This window comes from Musa acuminata, chromosome BXJ2-6 (assembly GCF_036884655.1).
Source record: "Musa acuminata AAA Group cultivar baxijiao chromosome BXJ2-6, Cavendish_Baxijiao_AAA, whole genome shotgun sequence".
In the NCBI taxonomy this organism is placed as follows: Eukaryota; Viridiplantae; Streptophyta; class Magnoliopsida; order Zingiberales; family Musaceae; genus Musa; species Musa acuminata.
In genome coordinates, this window is record NC_088343.1 from 4,297,993 (window position 1) to 4,318,002 (window position 20,010).

General features: G+C 43.8%; 4 protein-coding genes across 7 annotated transcripts; 2 read left to right on the plus strand and 2 right to left on the minus strand.

Annotated features, from left to right (window-relative positions):
- Positions 1-883: 883 nt before the first annotated feature.
- On the plus strand, positions 884-2,509 carry LOC135614313 (flavonol 3-O-glucosyltransferase UGT89B1-like). The gene has a single exon (XM_065111526.1). It carries the CDS (start codon positions 895-897, stop codon positions 2,401-2,403), a length of 1,509 nt encoding a protein of 502 aa, XP_064967598.1. The 5' UTR covers positions 884-894; the 3' UTR covers positions 2,404-2,509.
- Positions 2,510-3,220: 711 nt separating this feature from the next.
- Positions 3,221-4,981, minus strand: LOC135614312 (cytochrome P450 71A1-like). The gene is made up of 2 exons (XM_065111525.1): positions 3,997-4,981; positions 3,221-3,900 (listed from the first exon to the last, which is right to left on the minus strand). Exons 1-2 carry the CDS (start codon positions 4,864-4,866, stop codon positions 3,262-3,264), a joined length of 1,509 nt encoding a protein of 502 aa, XP_064967597.1. The 5' UTR covers positions 4,867-4,981; the 3' UTR covers positions 3,221-3,261.
- Positions 4,982-9,125: 4,144 nt separating this feature from the next.
- LOC103988211 (cytochrome P450 71A1) lies at positions 9,126-18,604 on the minus strand. Of its 4 annotated transcripts, none has more exons than XM_065111531.1 (5): positions 18,391-18,604; positions 17,421-17,518; positions 16,903-17,300; positions 9,946-10,747; positions 9,126-9,849 (listed from the first exon to the last, which is right to left on the minus strand). In XM_065111531.1, exons 4-5 carry the CDS (start codon positions 10,609-10,611, stop codon positions 9,211-9,213), a joined length of 1,305 nt encoding a protein of 434 aa, XP_064967603.1. In that variant the 5' UTR covers positions 10,612-10,747; positions 16,903-17,300; positions 17,421-17,518; positions 18,391-18,604; the 3' UTR covers positions 9,126-9,210. The 4 variants fall into 4 exon arrangements, with proteins under 4 accessions (XP_064967603.1, XP_064967602.1, XP_064967601.1 ...); XM_065111530.1 differs by having other exon boundaries at positions 16,903-17,355; XM_065111529.1 differs by having other exon boundaries at positions 16,903-17,518.
- Positions 18,605-18,958: 354 nt separating this feature from the next.
- Positions 18,959-19,981, plus strand: LOC135614316 (uncharacterized). The gene has a single exon (XM_065111533.1). It carries the CDS (start codon positions 19,164-19,166, stop codon positions 19,593-19,595), a length of 432 nt encoding a protein of 143 aa, XP_064967605.1. The 5' UTR covers positions 18,959-19,163; the 3' UTR covers positions 19,596-19,981.
- Positions 19,982-20,010: the final 29 nt, after the last annotated feature.

Sequence of the window (20,010 nt, forward strand, 5' to 3'; positions counted from 1 at the left end):
AATTAGGTTAGCCATGATTGTCATCCATGACCATTATTTCTTTGCATTTATGTTTCTTTTTTCTTAGTCAATAGTTACAAGGCAAAGTGAGAGCTTCATGGATTGGTCATAGTTAAACAGGGAACCTTTTTCTTGTGTTTGCGTTAAATGTTTAGTTAGAATTAAACTTGCTTTATAAAGTGGGCTTTTTTTTTAGACATGGAGAGTTCTTGAGGCTATTTACAAATTAATGCTCGCATTTTTGAGTTGATCAACCATCAATCTTGGCTTTATTTATGTTTGCAAGTCAACATATTTATTTTAACATGTAAATCCAACATTTTTTTTTATTTTGTTGGATCCTTTTCATTTATTGTTAGATACTTTTTATTGAAGAAATAAAAAGTATTGTATATATAAGTAAGATTATTCAGAGAAATGAAGAACAGTTTGACTAGTACATTGATAACTTGATTGGTCAACAATTTGTGCTATACTCAACTTCATTAATACTCTTTAAGTTCATTATAGTTGGTCCTCATATTATTCATAAAAGTAAATATGAACAATATGATGATCACCATGCCGTCTTAGTACTGACGTTATCATCTTCGGATTAATCATAGATTATTTTCTATTTTTAGACTCTGTTAACATAATTTTATATTTAAAAAAAATTATATTATGATTTTTATAATTTTAAAAATAAAAAATTAATTTTATTTGTCTTAATATTGATGAAAAACATAATACGTGATGTGACGTATGAGTTAAAAGTGACGAGAAAAAAAATAATGAATAATTATAACATGTCACATGTTGAAATACAATTATTTATTTTTTAAATCACGTGTTATGTTTTTTAATATAGAAATAAAATTATTTATTTTAAATGGAGGTCACATCATGTGATGAATGCACGACGTGCGATGGCGACGGCTTCCGCCCCAGCAAGTTAGGTCTCGCCTTCCTCCGTTCGCACCACCGAGCCCGGGTCGGTCAAGACTGATGTCGACGACCGGCGACGTCCTCCACCTCCTGGTCTTCCCCTTCCCCGCTCAGGGCCACCTCATCCCCCTCCTCGACCTCGTCCACCATCTATCCCTCCGCCTTCCCGGCCTCTCCTTCACCGTCGTCGTCACCCCCGCCAACCTCCCCCTCCTCGACCACTTCCTCGCCGCTACCCCCTCCGCCTTCCCCCTCGTCCTCCCCTTCTCCTTCTCCACCCTCGCCCCCGGCGTCGAGCACGTCCGCCACCTTTCCCACGGCAACTCCGTCGCCGCCCTCATCCACGCCCTCTCCTCCCTCGGCCCCGCCGTCGTCTCCTGGGCCCGCTCCCTCACCTGCCCTCCCTTCGCCCTCCTCTCCGACTTCTTCATCGGCTGGACCCACCACCTCGCCGCCGACCTCGGCATCCCCCGCGTCGTCTTTTACTCCTCCGGCGCCTTCGGCGTTTCCGTCCTCGACCACGTCTGGCGACAGATGCCCCCCGCCCCCCCTTCCGGCGCTGCCGCTTCCTCCTCTTCCGTCACCCTCGCCTCTCTCACGTCCGCCCCTTCCTTCCCTTTCGCCCACCTCCCTTCCGTCTACCGCCGCTACAAGGCCGGCGACCCGGACTGGGAGTTCGCCAAGGACTCCTTCCTGGCCAACGCCGCCAGCTGGGGCGCCGTCATCAACACCTTCGACGCCCTCGAGGGCGACTACCTCGCCCACCTGAGGCGATCCTACGGCCACGACCGCGTCTGGGCTGTGGGGCCGATCCGCCCGGCGGGAGCCGTGGAGGGGCGCGGCGGGCGCACCTCCGTCCCGGCGGAGGAGGTCATGGCGTGGCTAGACGCGTGCCCGCCGCGATCGGTGGTGTACATCTGCTTCGGAAGCCAGTACACGCCGACGGAGGCCCAGATCGGCGGGATCGCGGCGGCGCTGGAGAAGAGCGGGGTCCGCTTCCTGTGGGCGCTCGGCGGGGCTGCGGCGGCGCCGGAGGGGCGAGAGGGGGCGAGAGGGATGGTGATGCGGGGATGGACGCCGCAGGTGGCGATCCTGGGCCACGCTGCGGTGGCTTCGTTCGTGACTCACTGCGGGTGGAACTCGGTGCTGGAGGGGGTGACGGCGGGCGTGGCGCTTCTGGTCTGGCCGATGGAGGCGGAGCAGTTCGTGAACGCGAAGCTGCTGGTGGAGGACATAGGGGTAGCTGTCAGGGTGGGGGAGGGGAGCGGCGCAGAGGGCACGCCAGCCGCTGAGGAGCTGGCGAGGACGCTGGCTGAGTCGGTGGCGGAGGGGGGAGAGTGGCAGGAGGTGAGGGATCGGGTAGCGGAGCTACGGGGAAGGGCGGTGGCGGCGGTAGCGGAGGGGGGTAGCTCGTACAGAGCTCTGGAGGAGCTGACCATCCAATTGTCACAGTTGAGTAAATACACCACAGGGTAAGACCAAATGGGACCGACGCGTCTCCCACGTCACCACTTATTCCTCAGATAAATATCCTTTGGAAAATATGCAATTGAGATGCCTATTAAATATCCTCTTTGACTCCCATCTTATTTCAAAGCATATCATATTCTTGTTTTTTCGTTTTATTTTTCTTTCACCATCTCACGTTGACATCTCATCTTTCACCTCTATTCCACGACATTTGCTGTGCACAGTAATATCAGGTGGTTCATCCATGCCGATGTCTTCCTTCTTCCCAACGTTGTTAGCAGGCCAAGAACGTCACATGTGAGTTGTCCTCAGCCCTGAACTTAGCAGTAGCTGAATGGATGCACATCACATCACATTGGATGTTCGACGGACTTGTTTGTGATCATGACAAGGCTACAAAAAAAATCTTACCATCACAAGGCCAAGAAGGCGTCTCTCAAAACAAGTTGAGACGCCGACGACCACATCACCCATACTAGATTCATTTGATTTTTGACTCGATTGCGTTGGTGTCTGACCTAAGATTACTGATTGTTACTCGACAAGATGACTAACCTTACAAGTCATGTTACCTCTTCTGCATTAGCACTCTTGCAGTGAGGCAGGACACTTTGCTTGCCCCCTCCACTGCAATAGGATACAGTATAATCCTTCCCTTCCCTATGGTTGTGGGTAGGATTACTAACTTTAGCCTTATGCAAAACCAAGTCCCCTACATTTAATTCGACAGTTTTGGACATTTACTTTATGTGACTTCGATACGGACCATTTGTAAGCTAAATTCTTCAGATGAGCACTTGCTATGATCATGATTCAATCCAAATTGAAACTGAATCGAGTCAATAATTTGGTTTCGGAGAAGAATCAACATTCAGATTTATCGTTCGACTCTATTCCACCATACTTGGTGGCCACAAGAACCAGAGGAAATTTCCTGTGTACAGTAATGCCTGGCGCTTCATCCATGCTGATGTCTTCCTTCTTCATCCCATCTGGTAAATCCCAATCAAAACAATACAAGAGGTTGGCCAGCGCAAGCTCCATCGTTGCCTTGCCAACGTTCTTAGCAGGACAAATCCTTCGACCTTCCCCAAATGGTATGAACTTGAAGTCTTGCCCATTCGTGTCTACAGAGCTCCGCATGAATCTCTCAGGCTCGAACGCCTCCGGCCGCTCCCATGAGTTGGGATCCCTCCCTATCGCCCATGCGTTCACATAGATCGTTGTCTTGGGAGGAACATCATATCCATCCAGCTTAACGTGCTCCATCGTCTCTCTCGGAACAAGCAGTGGAGCGGGAGGGTGCAGCCTCAGTGTCTCCTTCACGACGCACTTGAGGTACGCGAGCTTGTGGAGGTCACTCTCTTCTACCTTCCCTTTCCTCCCGACGCAGCCTCTCGCCTCATCTCGTGCCCGTCTCAGCTTCTCCGGGTGCCTCATGAGCTCCGTCATCGCCCACTCTACCCCCGACGCCGATGTGTCCGACCCGGCAACGAAGATGTCCTACGGAATCGTCAAGAACTGAGCTAGCTTAGTGTATGACTGACTATATGCGATGCTGAAAGTACAGGTGACGCTGATGAGGGCGGCAAACGGCACCACGAGTACTCCTTTGATGTGAGCGTCTGTAATATTGTTGTCGTCCTTTTGGAGGCGGAGCAGAGCATCCAAGGTGTCTTCACCATCGTCGGATAGCCGCCTCCTTGGATCGAGATGGTCATCTATGAGTCGTCGGCAGAAAACATCGAGCTTAAGAAAGACATCTTGAAGCCTGGCTTGCGTTCCTCTGATCACGTCCACCCACCCGAGCATGGCGAAGTAGTCTGCTAAGAAGAAGGTGGCAAAGATTGCTTGACTCTCTTTGGCGGTGCTGTGGAAACCGTCGCGGCAGCGATCGCCAAAGGCGGTCCTGCAAGTGATATTGGCAGTCAGAGAGAGCAACTCCTCACTCAGGTTGATGACGACCGTATTGGGAGCACGAGAACGGATCGATTCCATGGTTCTCTGGACCTCGTCCTCTCTCACGGGTCTAAAGGACGTGATCTTCTTGGTGGCGAAGAGCTCCGTCATGCAAATCTTCCGCAGATCCCTCCAATGGCTTCCGTACGGGGCGAAGGCCACGTCGGAGCCGCCGAAGGAGAGTTTCGCGGTGGAGATGGTGCGAGGCCGGCTGCAGCACTCGAGGTCGTGGGTTCTGAGGACTTGCTCGGCCGACCCCGCGGAAGAGACGACCACAGCGGGGACATGGCCAAGCTTCAAGCGCATGACAGGGCCGTGTTGCTTGGAGAGTTCCCACAGGGACTGGTGCAGGAGGCTGCGGCCCAACTGGTGGAGGTTGCCGATGATGGGGAGCGTGTTTGGCCCTGGTGGGAGCTTCCATGCTGCGGTACCTTTCCTCCTCCTACCTGAGATGAGAAGCAAGGTTAGCAGAGGGAGGAGGAGAAGGAGAGAGATGTGAAGAGCTGCCATTGTGGAGCGCTACACTTCCACACGCAAGCAAGCAGCACAAACGCTTATTTGGGGTTTGATCCTGTGGTGGTGTAGAATCGAAGTGATTGACTGATTTGTTTGGTCTTCCGATGGCGAAGTAAAGAGGCTATGGTATCGCACCTACTAAGACTTTCTAGCCAAAAGATGAGGTGACCACGAAGAAATATATCAAGGCCTAGTCATAGTCATAGCTTCCGGAATTGACACGGTTCCGACTTTTCAACGTCACAAAGCAAAGTCGAATTCGAATTGGCGACATCAGTTCGTTCGGGTTCAGGTGATCAATTCACAAGGATAAAAACATGATATATCGGATTGCATGATAAAAATCAATATCGTTCACATGATTCCTAGAATATTTATTTAAAATTTTCTCTTGATTTTTCAGAATTTATAACATAAGATTACCTTTAAATATAATTCACTATTTAATCTCCTATAACTTTTTTTTGTTATTTACTAAAAAGAGATTTGTCAAAAATAACTCATAGTCTTTTAGTATTCTTGATCTTTTATTTTTTATGATTAAAATATTGATGTAAACTTATCGTTATTATTAATATTTGTTATGATCTAAAAATTGATGTAATTTTTTTTTTGTACCATTGTATTCCTCTTTTTGATAATAACAAAGGGAGAGAAAGAATTGCTAGGTCAAGATGTAAAACTTTCAAACTTGCACATTGCAAAAGGAAGAAAAAATTACTAACTTACAATCTAAACAAAAATATATTATCTTACCCAACTCAAGAAGCAAAATTTGTAAACTTACACGTTGCAAAAAGAAACAAGAATTGCTAGCTTGTCCATTTCAACAAGATATAAAAATTACTATCTTGCACATCTCAAGAGAGAAACAAATGTAGCATATCTCTAAAACTTACTAAGCTTGCATGTTCTATAGAAGTAGAACTTGCATGTTTTAAAAATTACTAGTTGCAGGGGAGAAGGTATAATGATGATCATGCATGATAAACTAAAATTTTATTATGTATGATGGTTTGGACGTACTACTTGAACTTATGATATAAGTAATAATATGATGTATTACATATAATTCACGATTGAAATTATATAGGGAGAGTTTAGTTTAAACTCCGTTATCAATTGATTGTCGTCATCAAAAAGAGGAAGATTGTTAAATCTCATATTTTGATGATGAAATCAATTGATGAGTTTGTAATCTAATATACGTTTTGAATGACGTAGGACTAACTTCGATCAACGAGAGACAGATTGATTGAAGTAAGAGGCATCAAACGTTGGGCTAGAGTTAAACATGCTAGGAGATTAGACGTCGGGCCGAAGGATCAGTTGACGTGCCAGCAGAAGGGCTTCATGCAGTGAGTTCGAGCATCGGGCTAAAGGATCGGATATTGTGCAAAAGAGATCAAAGTTGCGGGAGTCAATATGCTGATTGAGCAATACATTGAAGGAGAGAACGATGCACCGAAGGATCAGACGAAGTGCCAGAAGAACCAATGACATGCCGGACAATATATGATTTGTGCTTTGTAATAATTTGTCTAGATCGAGTTAGTTTAGATCTAATTGAGTTGGTATTGAGATGAAACAATGTCAACTCAATTAGGAGCCAATTGGGCCTGAATCAGGACTGAATTAAGCCTGTTGTTTCACCCAGACTATGTGGTAGTACTATCCAGATACAGTCTCCTAGATTGTGTCAGACGGTGGTACTACCTAGACACAGTCTTCCAACCACTGCTTGACACAATCTTTCAAACTATGTCAGGCAATGGTACTACCAGATTGACCGATGGTATTGCCCAGTGTTAGTGTGTCAAGCGGTAGTGTCGTCTAGTGTCAAACTGGCAGGTGGTGGTACCGTCCAGTACTTACGGTGGTACCCTCGGTACCTTGAAAATCTGGATAAGATCATTTTGACTTCAAATTTGAGTCCATTTGGGGCTTATAAAAACTCCACTCATCCCAATCCCGTATGATCTCTTCTTTGCCATTTATATCCTACTTTCTCTTTATATTGTTTATTTATTTGACTACACAATCCACTTTACGACCCTTTTTATGTTAAACGGATTTAATCAAAATAAAGTTTTCTGAATCGGCATCGTTTTTACATTTGACCACTTTAATTGTTCACCCTCTTATTACGCTTATAGGCCAATTTAGCTCTGCACATTGTTGAAATGCACTATGAACCTACGGGCTGATTCAGCCTTGCATGTCGTTGAAATATGCTATGGGTTCAATTTAGCTTCGCACATCATCAAAATATGCTGTAGAATGATTTGGCCTTATGTTCCAAATATTTGTACATGCAGTCGCTTGTGTGAGGCTTCATCGGTATCTTTGCAAGTAGGCATATGACCTTGGTGGTTGCATGAAATCTAATAAGATTTGGCTCCTGACATCCCACAACCTACTAACGAGTTTGAGATTTCATCTATCCGGTGATACTTGAATGCATTAACACGTCCCTCTCATATTTATACAAATTAGGAGGGATGATTTCTCTCAACGGAATAGAATGTTTTTCTCAACAGAGTAGAGAGATTTCCTACTATCATGCCCCCGCAAAAATGGTGCTCCTGTTAAGGATACCAATCTTGGATCGATGCAAAACAAACAGTTTATAAGCGAGAGGCTTCGTGAGTAGAGCAAGAGCATATCGCTGCTACTATTGCTGCGGCTGCGACGGCGACGGCTACAGCAGAGGAGAAAGCTATAGCAATGCTATAGTAGAGGAAGAAGCCGCAGTAGAGGAGGAAATTGCAACGATGTTACAGTGATGCTACAGTAGAGAAGAAAGCTACAGTGGAGGAGGAAGCTAGGAGCAGTAATGCTACGGTAGAGGAACAGTAATGCTATAATAGATGAGGTAGCTACAACGATGCTACAATAGAAGATAAAGTTACAGTAAAGAAGGAAGCTGCAACGATTTGCTCTTAGCAGGAGCTGAGGATCGATAGTTGACAATGAGGCAGTGGGCTACGATTGTGGAGAGGGATCCATTACCGAGGGCGAGTAGCCGACTGCACTAAAACAGGCCCTCATTGTTATGGTCGCACTGACGTTAAGTGTGGTCACGGTAGTTGTTAGGGTAGCAACGAAGGCATAACGCACCGTACAGTGGACGGTCGTACAGCGGACGGAGAGGGGAGTCCGACGAGGAAGTAAGTCCGGCGGGAAAGAGTTACCCCCTTCTCTGCTCTGCAGAGGTAAAGGATGTGGTGAATGGCAAGCTTCAATGGCCGTGGAGCCTCGTTCTACTATGATACAATATTGGAAAGAATAGAAGATAAAAAAAAATTATTAAAGAAACTTGAATACATTAACATGTGCCTCTCTTATTTATACATAGGGAGGATTTCTCTCAACGGAATAAAGGATTTTCCTCAACAGAGTTGAGAGATTTCCTCGTATAGTTGAAGAAATCTTATTTGCTATCACTATCATTGAAAGTCAGACAGTGATGAGGTGACTAAGGGAGAGGAGGGTGTGGTCGCTTCATCTTGGAACATCAACGGCATGAGTCGGCCCTAGTAGGTTCTAAGGGAGGTCACCCATTGGAGTCGAAGCATGTTGCACGAAAGGTTGGCAAAGGGCCTATAAGGTTGACAGAAGCCTTCCTTCCTTCTCTCTCTCTCTCTTTTTGGTGCTTAGAGAGAGATGAGTTGAAGAATGAGATGACCTAGAGTGAATGCTACTACAACAAGTTGGGCCGACTCCAGTTTCGGCTCGACAAGTTGGAGCACCAGATCAAGGCAAGATGAGACTTAGAAATGTTCGGGTTTGGACAATCGGCAAAATAAGTTCTGCCATTGGCGGAGGAGAAAGCAGTATCTATTAGGGTGGAGAGGAGTAGCGTAGAGGTCATGCTAGAGCGGAGAAAGTGGCAAGGGCACTAGCTGAGTTGGTGGTCGAGAGTGACAGGAGGTGAGGGATCGAGTAGTGGAGCTACAATAAAGGGTGATGATAGAGATGGTGGTGGCGGAAGGGAGCTCGTGCAGTGCTCCAGAGGATATGGTTATGCAACTATCGTAATTAGGTAAAAAGATGTGACAGAGTAGACGAAATGGGAATGATTCCTCTCCACATCATCACTTCAATTCTGCTGCTTCATTCCTCTCTCTCTCTCTCTCTCTCTCTCCCTATATATATATATATATAATATGTAATTATGTGATAATACTATTTATGATCATGATTCGGTTCAATCGAAACATGAAGACAATATCATTTTAATAAGATCACCATGAGAAAGACTGCTGTATAACCCACAGGTGAGGTCTGTTCGTACAACATAGATTTAAGCCTTCTTTTTTTGGTTTCAGAGAAGAATCACCATTCAGATTTATCTTTCACATCTATTCCACCATACTTGGTGGCCACAAGAACCAGAGGAAATTTCCTGTGCACAGCAATGCCAGGCGCTTCATCCATGCTGATGTCTTCCTTCTTCATCCCATCTGGTAAATCCCAATCAAAAGAATACAAGAGGTTGGCCAGCGCCAGCTCCATCGTTGCCATGCCAACGTTCTTAGCAGGACAAATCCTTCGACCTTCCCCAAATGGTATGAACTTGAAGTCTTGCCCATTCGTGTCCACAGAGCTCCGCATGAATCTCTCTGGCTCGAACACCTCCGGCCGCTCCCATGAGTTGGGATCCCTCCCTATCGCCCATGCGTTCACATAGATCGTTGTCTTGGGAGGAACATCGTATCCATCCACCTTAACGTGCTCCATCGTCTCTCTCGGAACAAGCAGTGGAGCGGGAGGGTGCAGCCTCAGTGTCTCCTTCACAACGCACTTGAGGTACGCGAGCTGGTGGACGTCACTCTCTTCCACCTTCCCTTTCCTCCCGACGCAGCCTCTCACCTCATCTCGTGCCCGTCTCAGCTTCTCCGGGTGCCTCATGAGCTCCGTCATCGCCCACTCCAGCCCCGACGCCGATGTGTCGGACCCGGCAACGAAGATGTCCTACAGAATCATCAAGAACTGAGCTAGCTTGGTGTATGACTGACTATATGCGATGCTGAAAGTACAGGTGATGCTGATGAGGGCGGCAAACGGCACCACGAGTACTCCTTTGATGTGAGCGTCTGTAATATTGTTGTCGTCCTTTTGGAGGCGGAGCAGAGCATCCAAGGTGTCTTCACCATCGTCGGATTGCTGCCTCCTTGGATCGAGATGGTCATCTATGAGTCGTCGGCAAAAAACATCGAGCTTAAGAAAGACATCTTGAAGCCTGGCTTGCGTTCCTCTGATAACGTCGACCCACCCGAGCATGGCGAAGTAGTCTGCTACGAAGAAGGTGGCAAGGATTTCTTGACACTCTTTGGTGATGCGGTGGAAACCGTCGTGGCAGCGACCGCCAAAGGCGGTCCTGCAAGTGATATTGGCAGCAAGAGAGAGCAGCTCCTCACTCAGGTTGACGACGACCGAGTTGGGAGCATGAGAACGGATCGATTCCACGGTTCTCTGGACCTCGTCCTCTCTCACTGGTCTAAAGGACGTGGTCTTCTTGGTGGTGAAGAGCTCCACCACGCAAACCTTCCGCAGATCCCTCCAATGGCTTCCGTACGGGGCAAAGGTCACGTCGGAGCCGCCGAAGGAGACTTTCGCGTTGGAGATGGTGCGAGGCCGGCTGCAGCACTCGAGGTCGTGGGTTCTGAGGACTTGCTCGGCCGACCCCGCGGAAGAGACGACCACGGCGGGTACATGGCCAAGCTTCAAGCGCATGACAGGGCCGTGTTCCTTGGAGAGTTCCCACAGGGACCGGTGCAGGCGGCTGTGGCCCAACTGGTGGAGGTTGCCGATGATGGGGAGCGTGTTTGGCCCTGGTGGGAGCTTCCATGCTGCGTTGCCTTTCCTCCTCCTACCCGAGAAGAGAAGTAATGTGAGCAGAGGGAGGAGGAGAAGGAGAGAGATGTGAAGAGCTGCCATTGTGGAGCACTACACTTCCACACGCAAGCAAGCAGCACAAACGCTTATTTGGGGTTTGATCCTTTGGTGGAGTATCAACGTGGTTGATTTGTTTGGTCTTCCGATGGCGAAGTAAAGAGGCTATGGTATCGCACCTACTAAGACTTTCTAGCCAAAAGATGAGGTGACCACGAAGAAATATATCAAGGCCTAGTCATAGTCATGCTTCCGGAATTGACACGATTCCGACTTTTCAACATCAAAAAGCAAAGGACATTTTCTTACAGTATAATGAAATGGATATCCAAACGATCTTGTGGTTAAAATATGATCAAAATATTTTCTCGAATATCATAAACTATCATCGTATCTCGTATCTTACAGTATGCATAATATAATGTCATCATAATCACCGTGCATTATAATTCATCAAATATCAATATGCTGACAATAAAATTTTTTTTTCTTGAAAGATATTCACTCGTATATTAATATTATCATACAATATATAGATCACAAAATATAATCACAAAATCATAAGGATGAAAATATTTTGTATCAAATTATATTAAATTATATGATACTTGATAAGAAAAGTGTTTACCTTGATAGCTCGCCGTAAGACGATCAATAAGTGAAAAATGAATCTCGGATATCAACCCAATATAAAATTTTAAAAATATTCTATCTATATTATAGAATATTTTTCTAGATTAAGTTTACTATAAAATAAGTGGAACATAATCCCTTCTTCAGGTGGTGTAGGTGCATATCTAAAGATAATTCATATCGAGAGTTGAAGATTAAAGATAAAATTCGAGCAAATGGGAGGTTCAGTTTATACCCTAAGGGGCTACCTAAGACTTGCATTAACTAACTAGTCTTCATCCATCTTTTTCATCGCCTGGAAGGAAAGAATCTCCCTCAAGCGACGCAAATTGATCTGCCTCCTCTTCCTATAGAAAAGGAGAGGTGTTATTAATAGTGTTCATCAACCAAGTGAGGGCGAACCCCCATTCCTAGCTAGCACTCACGTAAAACTAGCATTCCCTCCAACTTTTGTTGTTTGAATGAGCGTCACCCACCTTGAAACATCCTTGGGCGACCAAGTAATAGTCGTTTTATCCCTTGCATATCAAAAGCAGGAGATGAAAAGGGTGCGAGTCGAGATGATGTCTGACACCTCCACACTCCCCGATAAACTTTATAAGATAGTGACACAAATTGGGTACTATATGAGAAAGCAAAATCCTCTACCATTAGAGACAAGACACTATTATCGGATGGAGTCGGAGACGGAGTCCCACCTTAAGGGTATCACAAGATAAGTAGAAGGTCCTTGGAACCAGGTCAAAGAGGCGCTAATTGGGTCGGGGAGCATATAGCTCAAAGTTGATCGGGATGCAGTATTGAGATCACAAGCGATCCAAGAGGGGTGCACTCACTACCAAATCATAATCGTGAAAACTCTTTATGGAATCTTAAGTTCCGAGAAGCTCCACCGCCCAAAATGCTTAAGCTGAAGTTGATAGTAGTACACTCATCAAACCCTTATAAGTCAATCTTAGTCTTGCCCACTTTCGATGTGGGACTAATCAGGGATGTTACACTCGAACTGCATAAAGACAGAGCATGAACCTCAATGGACTAACGACTAGAAGATCCAGAAAAATTAGTGTGAGAAATAAGAAACATCCTGACCTGACACAAGAGAGTAGGTTTAATGCCAAGGGGTAGGAACCAGAGACTAACCCGCCCTTCCGAGGCAATGTGAGGAATGCCCCTTCAAAGATCTTGGGGAGGTAAGACTGGGAGTTCCCGAGATCCCAAAGAATTTGGACACTAGAGGCTTAGGTGGGGAATGAGCCCTGCTCTTTAGCGGGTGAGGGATTTAAGGGAGAGCTATCGATCTCTCTCCTCCCACGATTGAGATAAGTGTCCCCTTTGGAACGAACCCTAAGGAGTCTCGATGGTGGGAAAACCCAAAGCCCGCCATGATGGAAGAGGCTTCAAAGTCCGCCACTAAGAAATGATGTTTCGAGATCCGCTGCAACATTATGAGCCTTGAAATCCACATTGACAGATTAAGGCTTCAAAGTTTGCCACGATGGGAGCCCGAAATCCACTATAGTAGAGAAGAGATGAAATCTACTATGACAGAGAGAAGATTTGAAGGCCCACCATGGCAAGATCTTGAGATCTACTACGATGGAGAAGGGATGAGATCCACGATGATAGAGAGAAGATGAAGGCCCACCATGGCAGGAACCCCAAGATTTGCCATGATGGAGAAGGGAAGAAGTTTGCTCTGGCGCAGAGAAGATTTGAAGGTTTGCTACATTGGAAACCCTGAGATCTGTCACGATGAAGAAGGGAAGAAGTCTGTCGGTGGAGAGAAGATTTGAAGGCCTACCATGGCAAGAGCTCGAGATTTGCTACGACGAATAAGGGATGACATCTACCATGGTAAAGAGAATATGAAGGCCTGCCATGGTGAAGAAGGGAAGAAGTTCGCTACAATAAAGAGAAGATTTAAAGGCTCATAATGGTGGGAGCCTGAGATTCGCTATAACGGAGAAGGGATGAGATCCACCACAACAGAGAGAAGATGAAGGCCGGCCATGGTTGGAACCTTAAGATCTGCTATGGTAGGGAGGGGAAGAAATCTACCATAGTGGAGAGAAGAAGCCTACTACGGAGACACTAGACTAAATGTGCTTGAGGCATGTGAGTCAAAAAAAATTGATTCGCACCAAGACGAATCCGCTATGATGGAGATACTAGGCCAAATGTGTCCAAGGCATATGAGTTGAGAAAACCCGACCCAAGCCAAGATAAATCCGCCACGATGAAGACCCTATGCCAAATGTGCCCAAGGTGTCTAAGTAGGAAAAACCTAACTCGCACCAAGATGAATCCACCACGACGAAGACTATTGGGAAATTTGATTAGAGAATCACATGCACAGCGGAAGAACATAACATAAAAAAGCCCAGATTTCCTAGAGAAAAGTATATCATCATCGTGCAAAGATTGGTACACTAAAAATCACAATATCAAAAACTACACGTATCATGTAAAATTAGTTACATAGGAAGATCATATATCCCTGAAAAATCTCGGATTTGTATGAGAGGATGAAAGAGGTCAACTGTCCTCCTTTCTAGTGATAATCAACACGATAGATGCAGCGACAATGCTCCTCAAATCGCACCACGATCTTCCTTTCCACGCGCACCATAAGGCTACACCACGATCAAGAAGGGGCCGACCCTTCTTGCTGTCCACACACCCCAAACTGGGGTTGTTAGCCGGGGAGGAGAGAAGATGGAGGAGAATAAGAGAGGCAGCCAAGAGGAGAGTAGCCTAGTCCACCTTTTGGCTCCTCATATTTATAGAGGTTCATGCTACTTAACTCTAATAAATCCTACACTATTGAATACTCTATTTTTATCCAATTACCCAAGTCTCTTGGGTTAGTGGATCTATATCCAATAATCTCTTATTAGGTTTTATTGTGTCTCACCCAAAAGATTTAATAATTCAATGGCTTATTGGATATCTAATAAGATAGTAGCTTTAGCGGATATCTCATATTTGAACCCATATTGGTCGCAACACCTACCGTATGTGTGTGACTCTCTAGGCCCAACATTAAGCTAGTCGTGAGTCACACTTATAAGAACTTCTTCTAATCTAGTGAATTATTATCTTCATATTAATTCACTCGAGTCATTATTTATAGACATGCTACTACGTCATATTCCTTAATTATTGTATATTTATAATCATTCATCCATCTAATATCTCAAAGACCATATACTAAGCATGATGTTATTAAGCTCATATGAAATCTACTCGAGTTTTGCTCTAATCGAATTCTTCCGAAAAATTTTTTCTCTCAATACGAATGACCTTGACTAGGGATTTGCTCGAGTAAGAACATATATGATATTTCTCTCATAACATCGAGAGCGAATGATCCTTTATCGATAATCAATAGCCCTCGTAAGGTTAACTATCACTCATGATGACCGACTATATTAGATATGGAACTTCCAGACTTATAAGTCTGGTATCAAAAAGTTGAGTGCTTATACAGGACATCCTTAACGTCTCAAGTCTAGACTACAGAATTATTGTCTAACAATGAGATATTATCAATCATCCAATATTCCATGAGCAAATCAATCAGTGAACTCATTCTTCAATGAGGACCTGCACTGTATCCCTAGTGTCCCCACACGAGCAACTATAAAACCAACTGCCTCCATTGTATAGATGAGTATATAACACATCAGTCTATCCGATTATCTTAATATTCCTCTCGAGTAACATATGACCGAGATTATTTATGGTCTATGTTTAAAGATGAATCGATCTCATTATCGTGATATCATCACGATCCGATTTTCATTATACAGATCCATATATATCATAATATATGCAACATAAAGTAATAAAATATTGATAATAATAATAAATAAATAAATTACATAATATGTTACACATGTTATCACTCGCATAATTGACTTATAAAGCACATATCGGTATCAAAACTAGATTGCTTGTGCGAACAATTGATTTTTAAAGAATCATGTAAAATTATTTTTACATGATTGGTTTTAAACTATGCCCCGCAAAAGAGACAACCAAGCTTCAAGCGCATGACAAGGTCGTCTCGGCAGTTTTGGTTCCGGTTCAAACATTTCTGATTACAACATTAATTTTTATTTTTTAAATATAAAATATAAAATATAAAAAATTATAAATGTATTTTTAAATAATAAAAATTATAAAATTATAAAATCAAATGATTCAAATCGGAACCGGAACCAAACCATCTAGGACTGATTTTAGTTCAGTTTGAAACTGATAATCCATCAAATCGATTCTGGTTCAGGAGATCGCGAGAGGCTTTTGCTTTTTTCTTGTTTTTTTTCCTCTCCGGATTTAGTCATCTTGACTGCAACAAAAGCTGGGTCCACCACAGGAGACATGTATAAATCGTGGTTATCAAGTTGGGGAGATGTGTTTGCACAATTGAGTACGAAGAACGAAATAGCGACCGCAAGATGCAGCAGGTCATAGACATGTCATGACGACGATCGTGCTTGCACGACCGATCATTTTTACTGCTTATTCTAGCAAAAGACGTGTATTAGTTTGTCTATCCTTATTTTACTTGAACTTTTAGAGACTCTCGATTGGTTGTCGTGTGAAGCAATAGAACATAATATTGTTGGAATGGATATCCAAACTATCGTGTGGCTAAAATGTAACCAAAATATCTTTTAGAATATCATAAACTATCATGATGTGTATCTTATGGTATGCATTATAATTCATCAAATATCAATACACTGATAATAAAATAATTTTTTTTGGAAGATATTAAGTCATATATCAACATTATCATATAAGGATACAAACCAACATAATATGATGCCAAGAAAGTAAGTGAAAATTGTAAAGATAAAAATATTTTGTATCAAATTATATTAAATTATATGATACTTGATAAGAAAAATATTTACCTTAATCATGACTTGACATACGACAACACAATCAACAAGTGAAAAATGAATCTCGACATTTGCCTAATATAAAATTTTGAAGAATATTCTATTTATATAGTAGAATATTTTTTTAGATCGAGCTCACTATAAAATGTTCACCAAGCCATAGTAATCGCGATCAATTACTATATACTCGGAAACTCACTTCTCATTTTGGAACTAACTAGAGCATTGAAGAGACCACGTCGAGAACCTTATCTTATGTCGATTTTTATACAAGACGATCATCAAACGAACACCTAAACCCCTCATCCGACCATATCATATATTTTACGCATGTAGATCTGAACCGAATCGGACAGATATCAATGAACATCACCGACATCATCACCATCAATGCCAAATTCCACTTCATTTTGTTTCTTTTATAGAATGCGATAAACCACTATTCTAAATCAAGTTAGCTGAACTAAATATGCATTCCAGTTATTTGATGATGTTATGCTAATTTAGATTAGCTTAACTAAACATGCACTCCACTTATTTAATGATGATAGGCACTTGTTAGAAGTAATTAAATCTCACTTACCTAAATGACTGGGTTGCACCTCCAAATGGATAGTCTCTTCCATTTGGTGAAAGTTTCCAAGGGATTCCTCTCCTGAAACCACAAAGCACAGGAGATTATAAGTTGTCTAGAACTCACAGGGTTGTGAATGATTCTAATGCTCTCAATTAGGCAAATGATACACAACATAGATAAGTCTTGCAATTAAGAGGGATCAAATGAGGAACATATCTGCTATCCCATGGATGGAGTCTGATGTGCATTTGGCAATGAGAGAGTCTCTCCAGTAGAGCCCACAACTCAGCTTTATTCACAAACATATCTTTAAACCATTGTTTTCAGAGAAGCATCACCAAGTGGGCTTATCTTCCATCTCTACTCCTCCATATTTGGTGGCCCCAAGAAACAGAGCAGATCACCTGTGCACAGTAATACCAGGTGCTTCGTTCAGGCTGATATCTTCCTTCTTCATCCCTGCTCGCAGACATGAGATTGGCGAACACGTGCTCCACCAGTATCATCCCAGCAATCAATCTTACCAGGACAGATCTTTTAGCCCTTGCCAAATGGTACGAGCTTGAAGTCATGCCCCTTCCAATCGTCAGCACTTCATGATTGGAATTTCTTTATATCACTCCTACATTTATAATATATAAGTTTTATAATATAAGAAAATTTTAAAATAGATTTACTAGATCAGAATGACCAAATGATCAAAAAAAGTGATCATGAAAGAATCTTAGCAAGGCCAAGCTTGCCTGCAAAACAACTTACATGTTCTCATGGATATATGCATACAAACATGAATATGCATTGCATTCACTGGTCAAAAAGTAGCCACAGTGAGACTACAACTGAACATAACAAGCATTTTGAAAAAGCCACAGAAAAATCTCAATCAAAAGAAATAATTCAAGATTTTAAATGTAGTAAGCATCTTAAATAACCTCATCTCTTTATATTTATATCAGGATATAAGGCTTCGAACAATCCAACAAATTAAAATAACATGAAACTATGAGTCAGCTACATGGTTTCTCCACCAAAATTGCAAAATGATAATACATATCGAGGATCGAAGAACAGTGTGTGTTGTGAGTGGCTGGGAGACCATCAAAGAAAATAAAAACTAAGTGAATGTGATCATCAATTTCATACATGATCTAATGCTGTTAATTTGACAGGCCGGGAAGATGCAGTTGTACATTTATAGCCCAACGAGGCCCAATTTACTTCAACATACTTGCATCTGCTTTCAGCGTCTTCCAGTATATCTCTTGAGCATAACTAAAGTTACATTTATATTTTTCTTTCACTCTGTCGTAATGATAATTGAGGTTGTGAAAAATAAGGATATGATCAGTAATCGAGAGATTGTATTTAGTAAAATTATATTTTATTATTTTTTAAGATGATTCGTAGGAAATAAGGGTTGCCAATAGCAATTTCCTTTTTCAAATTACGACAGAGAATATATATTTACGAAAAAGCCCTCCAAGAGAAGAATACCTCGCGATTGACCCCGTTGAAGCCCTAATTCGCGTCTCCTCCGTCGCCGGGTTCTGGGACGATCTCCGGCGAGCCTCTGGAACCCCAGTATGCATGATCGAGTTTCCCCCTGTTCCCAATGAAGACGTCGACGCGTCTCCTCTGGAGCAGCATCTCTTCCGCCGAAAGACCATCTCCATCCTCGCCTTCATCATCTTCTTCTAAGCCGATCCACCAATCCCCTTTCGGTTTCTATATAGGTGTACATACCTGAGTGATGGTGGGTCGGAGATGTGATGTTTAGGTGGCAAAAATATATCAGGGGTGACGTGGACGTGTCAAGTGTGAGCTAGCATGTCGATCCCAATTTTAGCTTTGTTATTAGACAGCCCAATACGGGCGATTAACGGACGCCTAAAGCCCAAAAATACAATAAAATTAATAAATATAAATAAAATAATGAAAAGACTAAATGGCCCCGCCCTTCGTTCTAATTAGATAAACGGTTTATTGTTGATGTTGTTATAGTTGTTATTGTTACTATTAGTACAAGTACAAGAACTTAAAATACCCACCTAATGAAGGAAAGCACCACAGCCCACCGTTCGTGTGTCTCGACGAAGACGGAGGAGAAGAGAAGCGAATGGTTACGGTTTCCCTCTCGACAAAACCAACCTCGCCCTCTCTCCTCCCTTCCCTTTCCTCTTCCTCTCATCCCCTCTCAATCGGATCCCTGATTCCCCCGACCGAACCGAGTCCATCGATCTTTTTACTCTGAGCGGATCGGGTCATCCATGGAGGCCAAGGAGATACGCCTGGAGCCCATCGTCGACGAGAGTTTCGCCCCCCGCCGTCGCCGCTACTTCGACTGCCTTTGGACCCCTTGGTCCACCCCCGGCTCCTCCTCCGCTGAGTCGTGGAAGCAAATCCACGATGTCGGCGGCCGGCACGAAGGCCGGTGGTGGAGCCGGGTGTTTGGCGCGGCGCTGACGAGGGTGCGTGAGTGGTCGGAGCTGGTGGCCAGGCCGCGGTGGAATGCCTTCATCCGCCACTTCAGGCGCCACCGGCACGGCGGCGGATGGAGGGTAGCGTCGGCGAGGTTCCAGTACGACCCCTTAAGCTACGCTCTCAACTTCGACGAGGGCCACGGGGAGTGCCCCGAGGAGGAGTACATGGGCTACCGCGACTTCTCCACCCGGTTCGCCTCCCCGCCGGCATCGGCCTAGTCGCCCATCGATCTCCTACGCTCCGCCCCTCGCCGGCCTACGGAGGAGTTTCCGGGGACAGGTTGGTGTGCGCACGTTAGTGACGGTCTCTATTTGCCTTTTCTCAACTGAAAGTATATAAATATAAAAATATATATACATATATATATATATATATATATATATATATATATATATATATATATATATATATATATATATATATATACACATAAATGTGTGTGAGATTATAAAATGTCGTTTTGGTATATCGCTTGATATTAATCAACCGTTGCTTGGTCGTATCAACTGATTGCGATAAGTAGCTGTAAAAGTCGTGAAATCATAAACGATTTATCTTCTTCTTCCTTTTGCATGAACGTCGATACAATTATATTATAGCTTCATTAATCCATCGACGTGTGCTATTGCTGAG

What these genes read in the sequence shown, in the direction of transcription:
- LOC135614313 (XM_065111526.1), top strand. Translation starts at nt 895, where the DNA reads ATGCACGACGTGCGATGGCGACGGCTTCCGCCCCAGCAAGTTAGGTCT.
- LOC135614312 (XM_065111525.1), bottom strand. Translation starts at nt 4,866, where the DNA reads ATGGCAGCTCTTCACATCTCTCTCCTTCTCCTCCTCCCTCTGCTAACC. An exon ending in ACATCAAAGGAGTACTCGTG is followed by an intron (nt 3,901 to 3,996) that starts GTGCCGTTTGCC and finishes ACGATTCCGTAG; the next exon opens with GACATCTTCGTTGCCGGGTC.
- LOC103988211 (XM_065111528.1), bottom strand. Translation starts at nt 10,815, where the DNA reads ATGGCAGCTCTTCACATCTCTCTCCTTCTCCTCCTCCCTCTGCTCACA. An exon ending in ACATCAAAGGAGTACTCGTG is followed by an intron (nt 9,850 to 9,945) that starts GTGCCGTTTGCC and finishes ATGATTCTGTAG; the next exon opens with GACATCTTCGTTGCCGGGTC.
- LOC135614316 (XM_065111533.1), top strand. Translation starts at nt 19,164, where the DNA reads ATGGAGGCCAAGGAGATACGCCTGGAGCCCATCGTCGACGAGAGTTTC.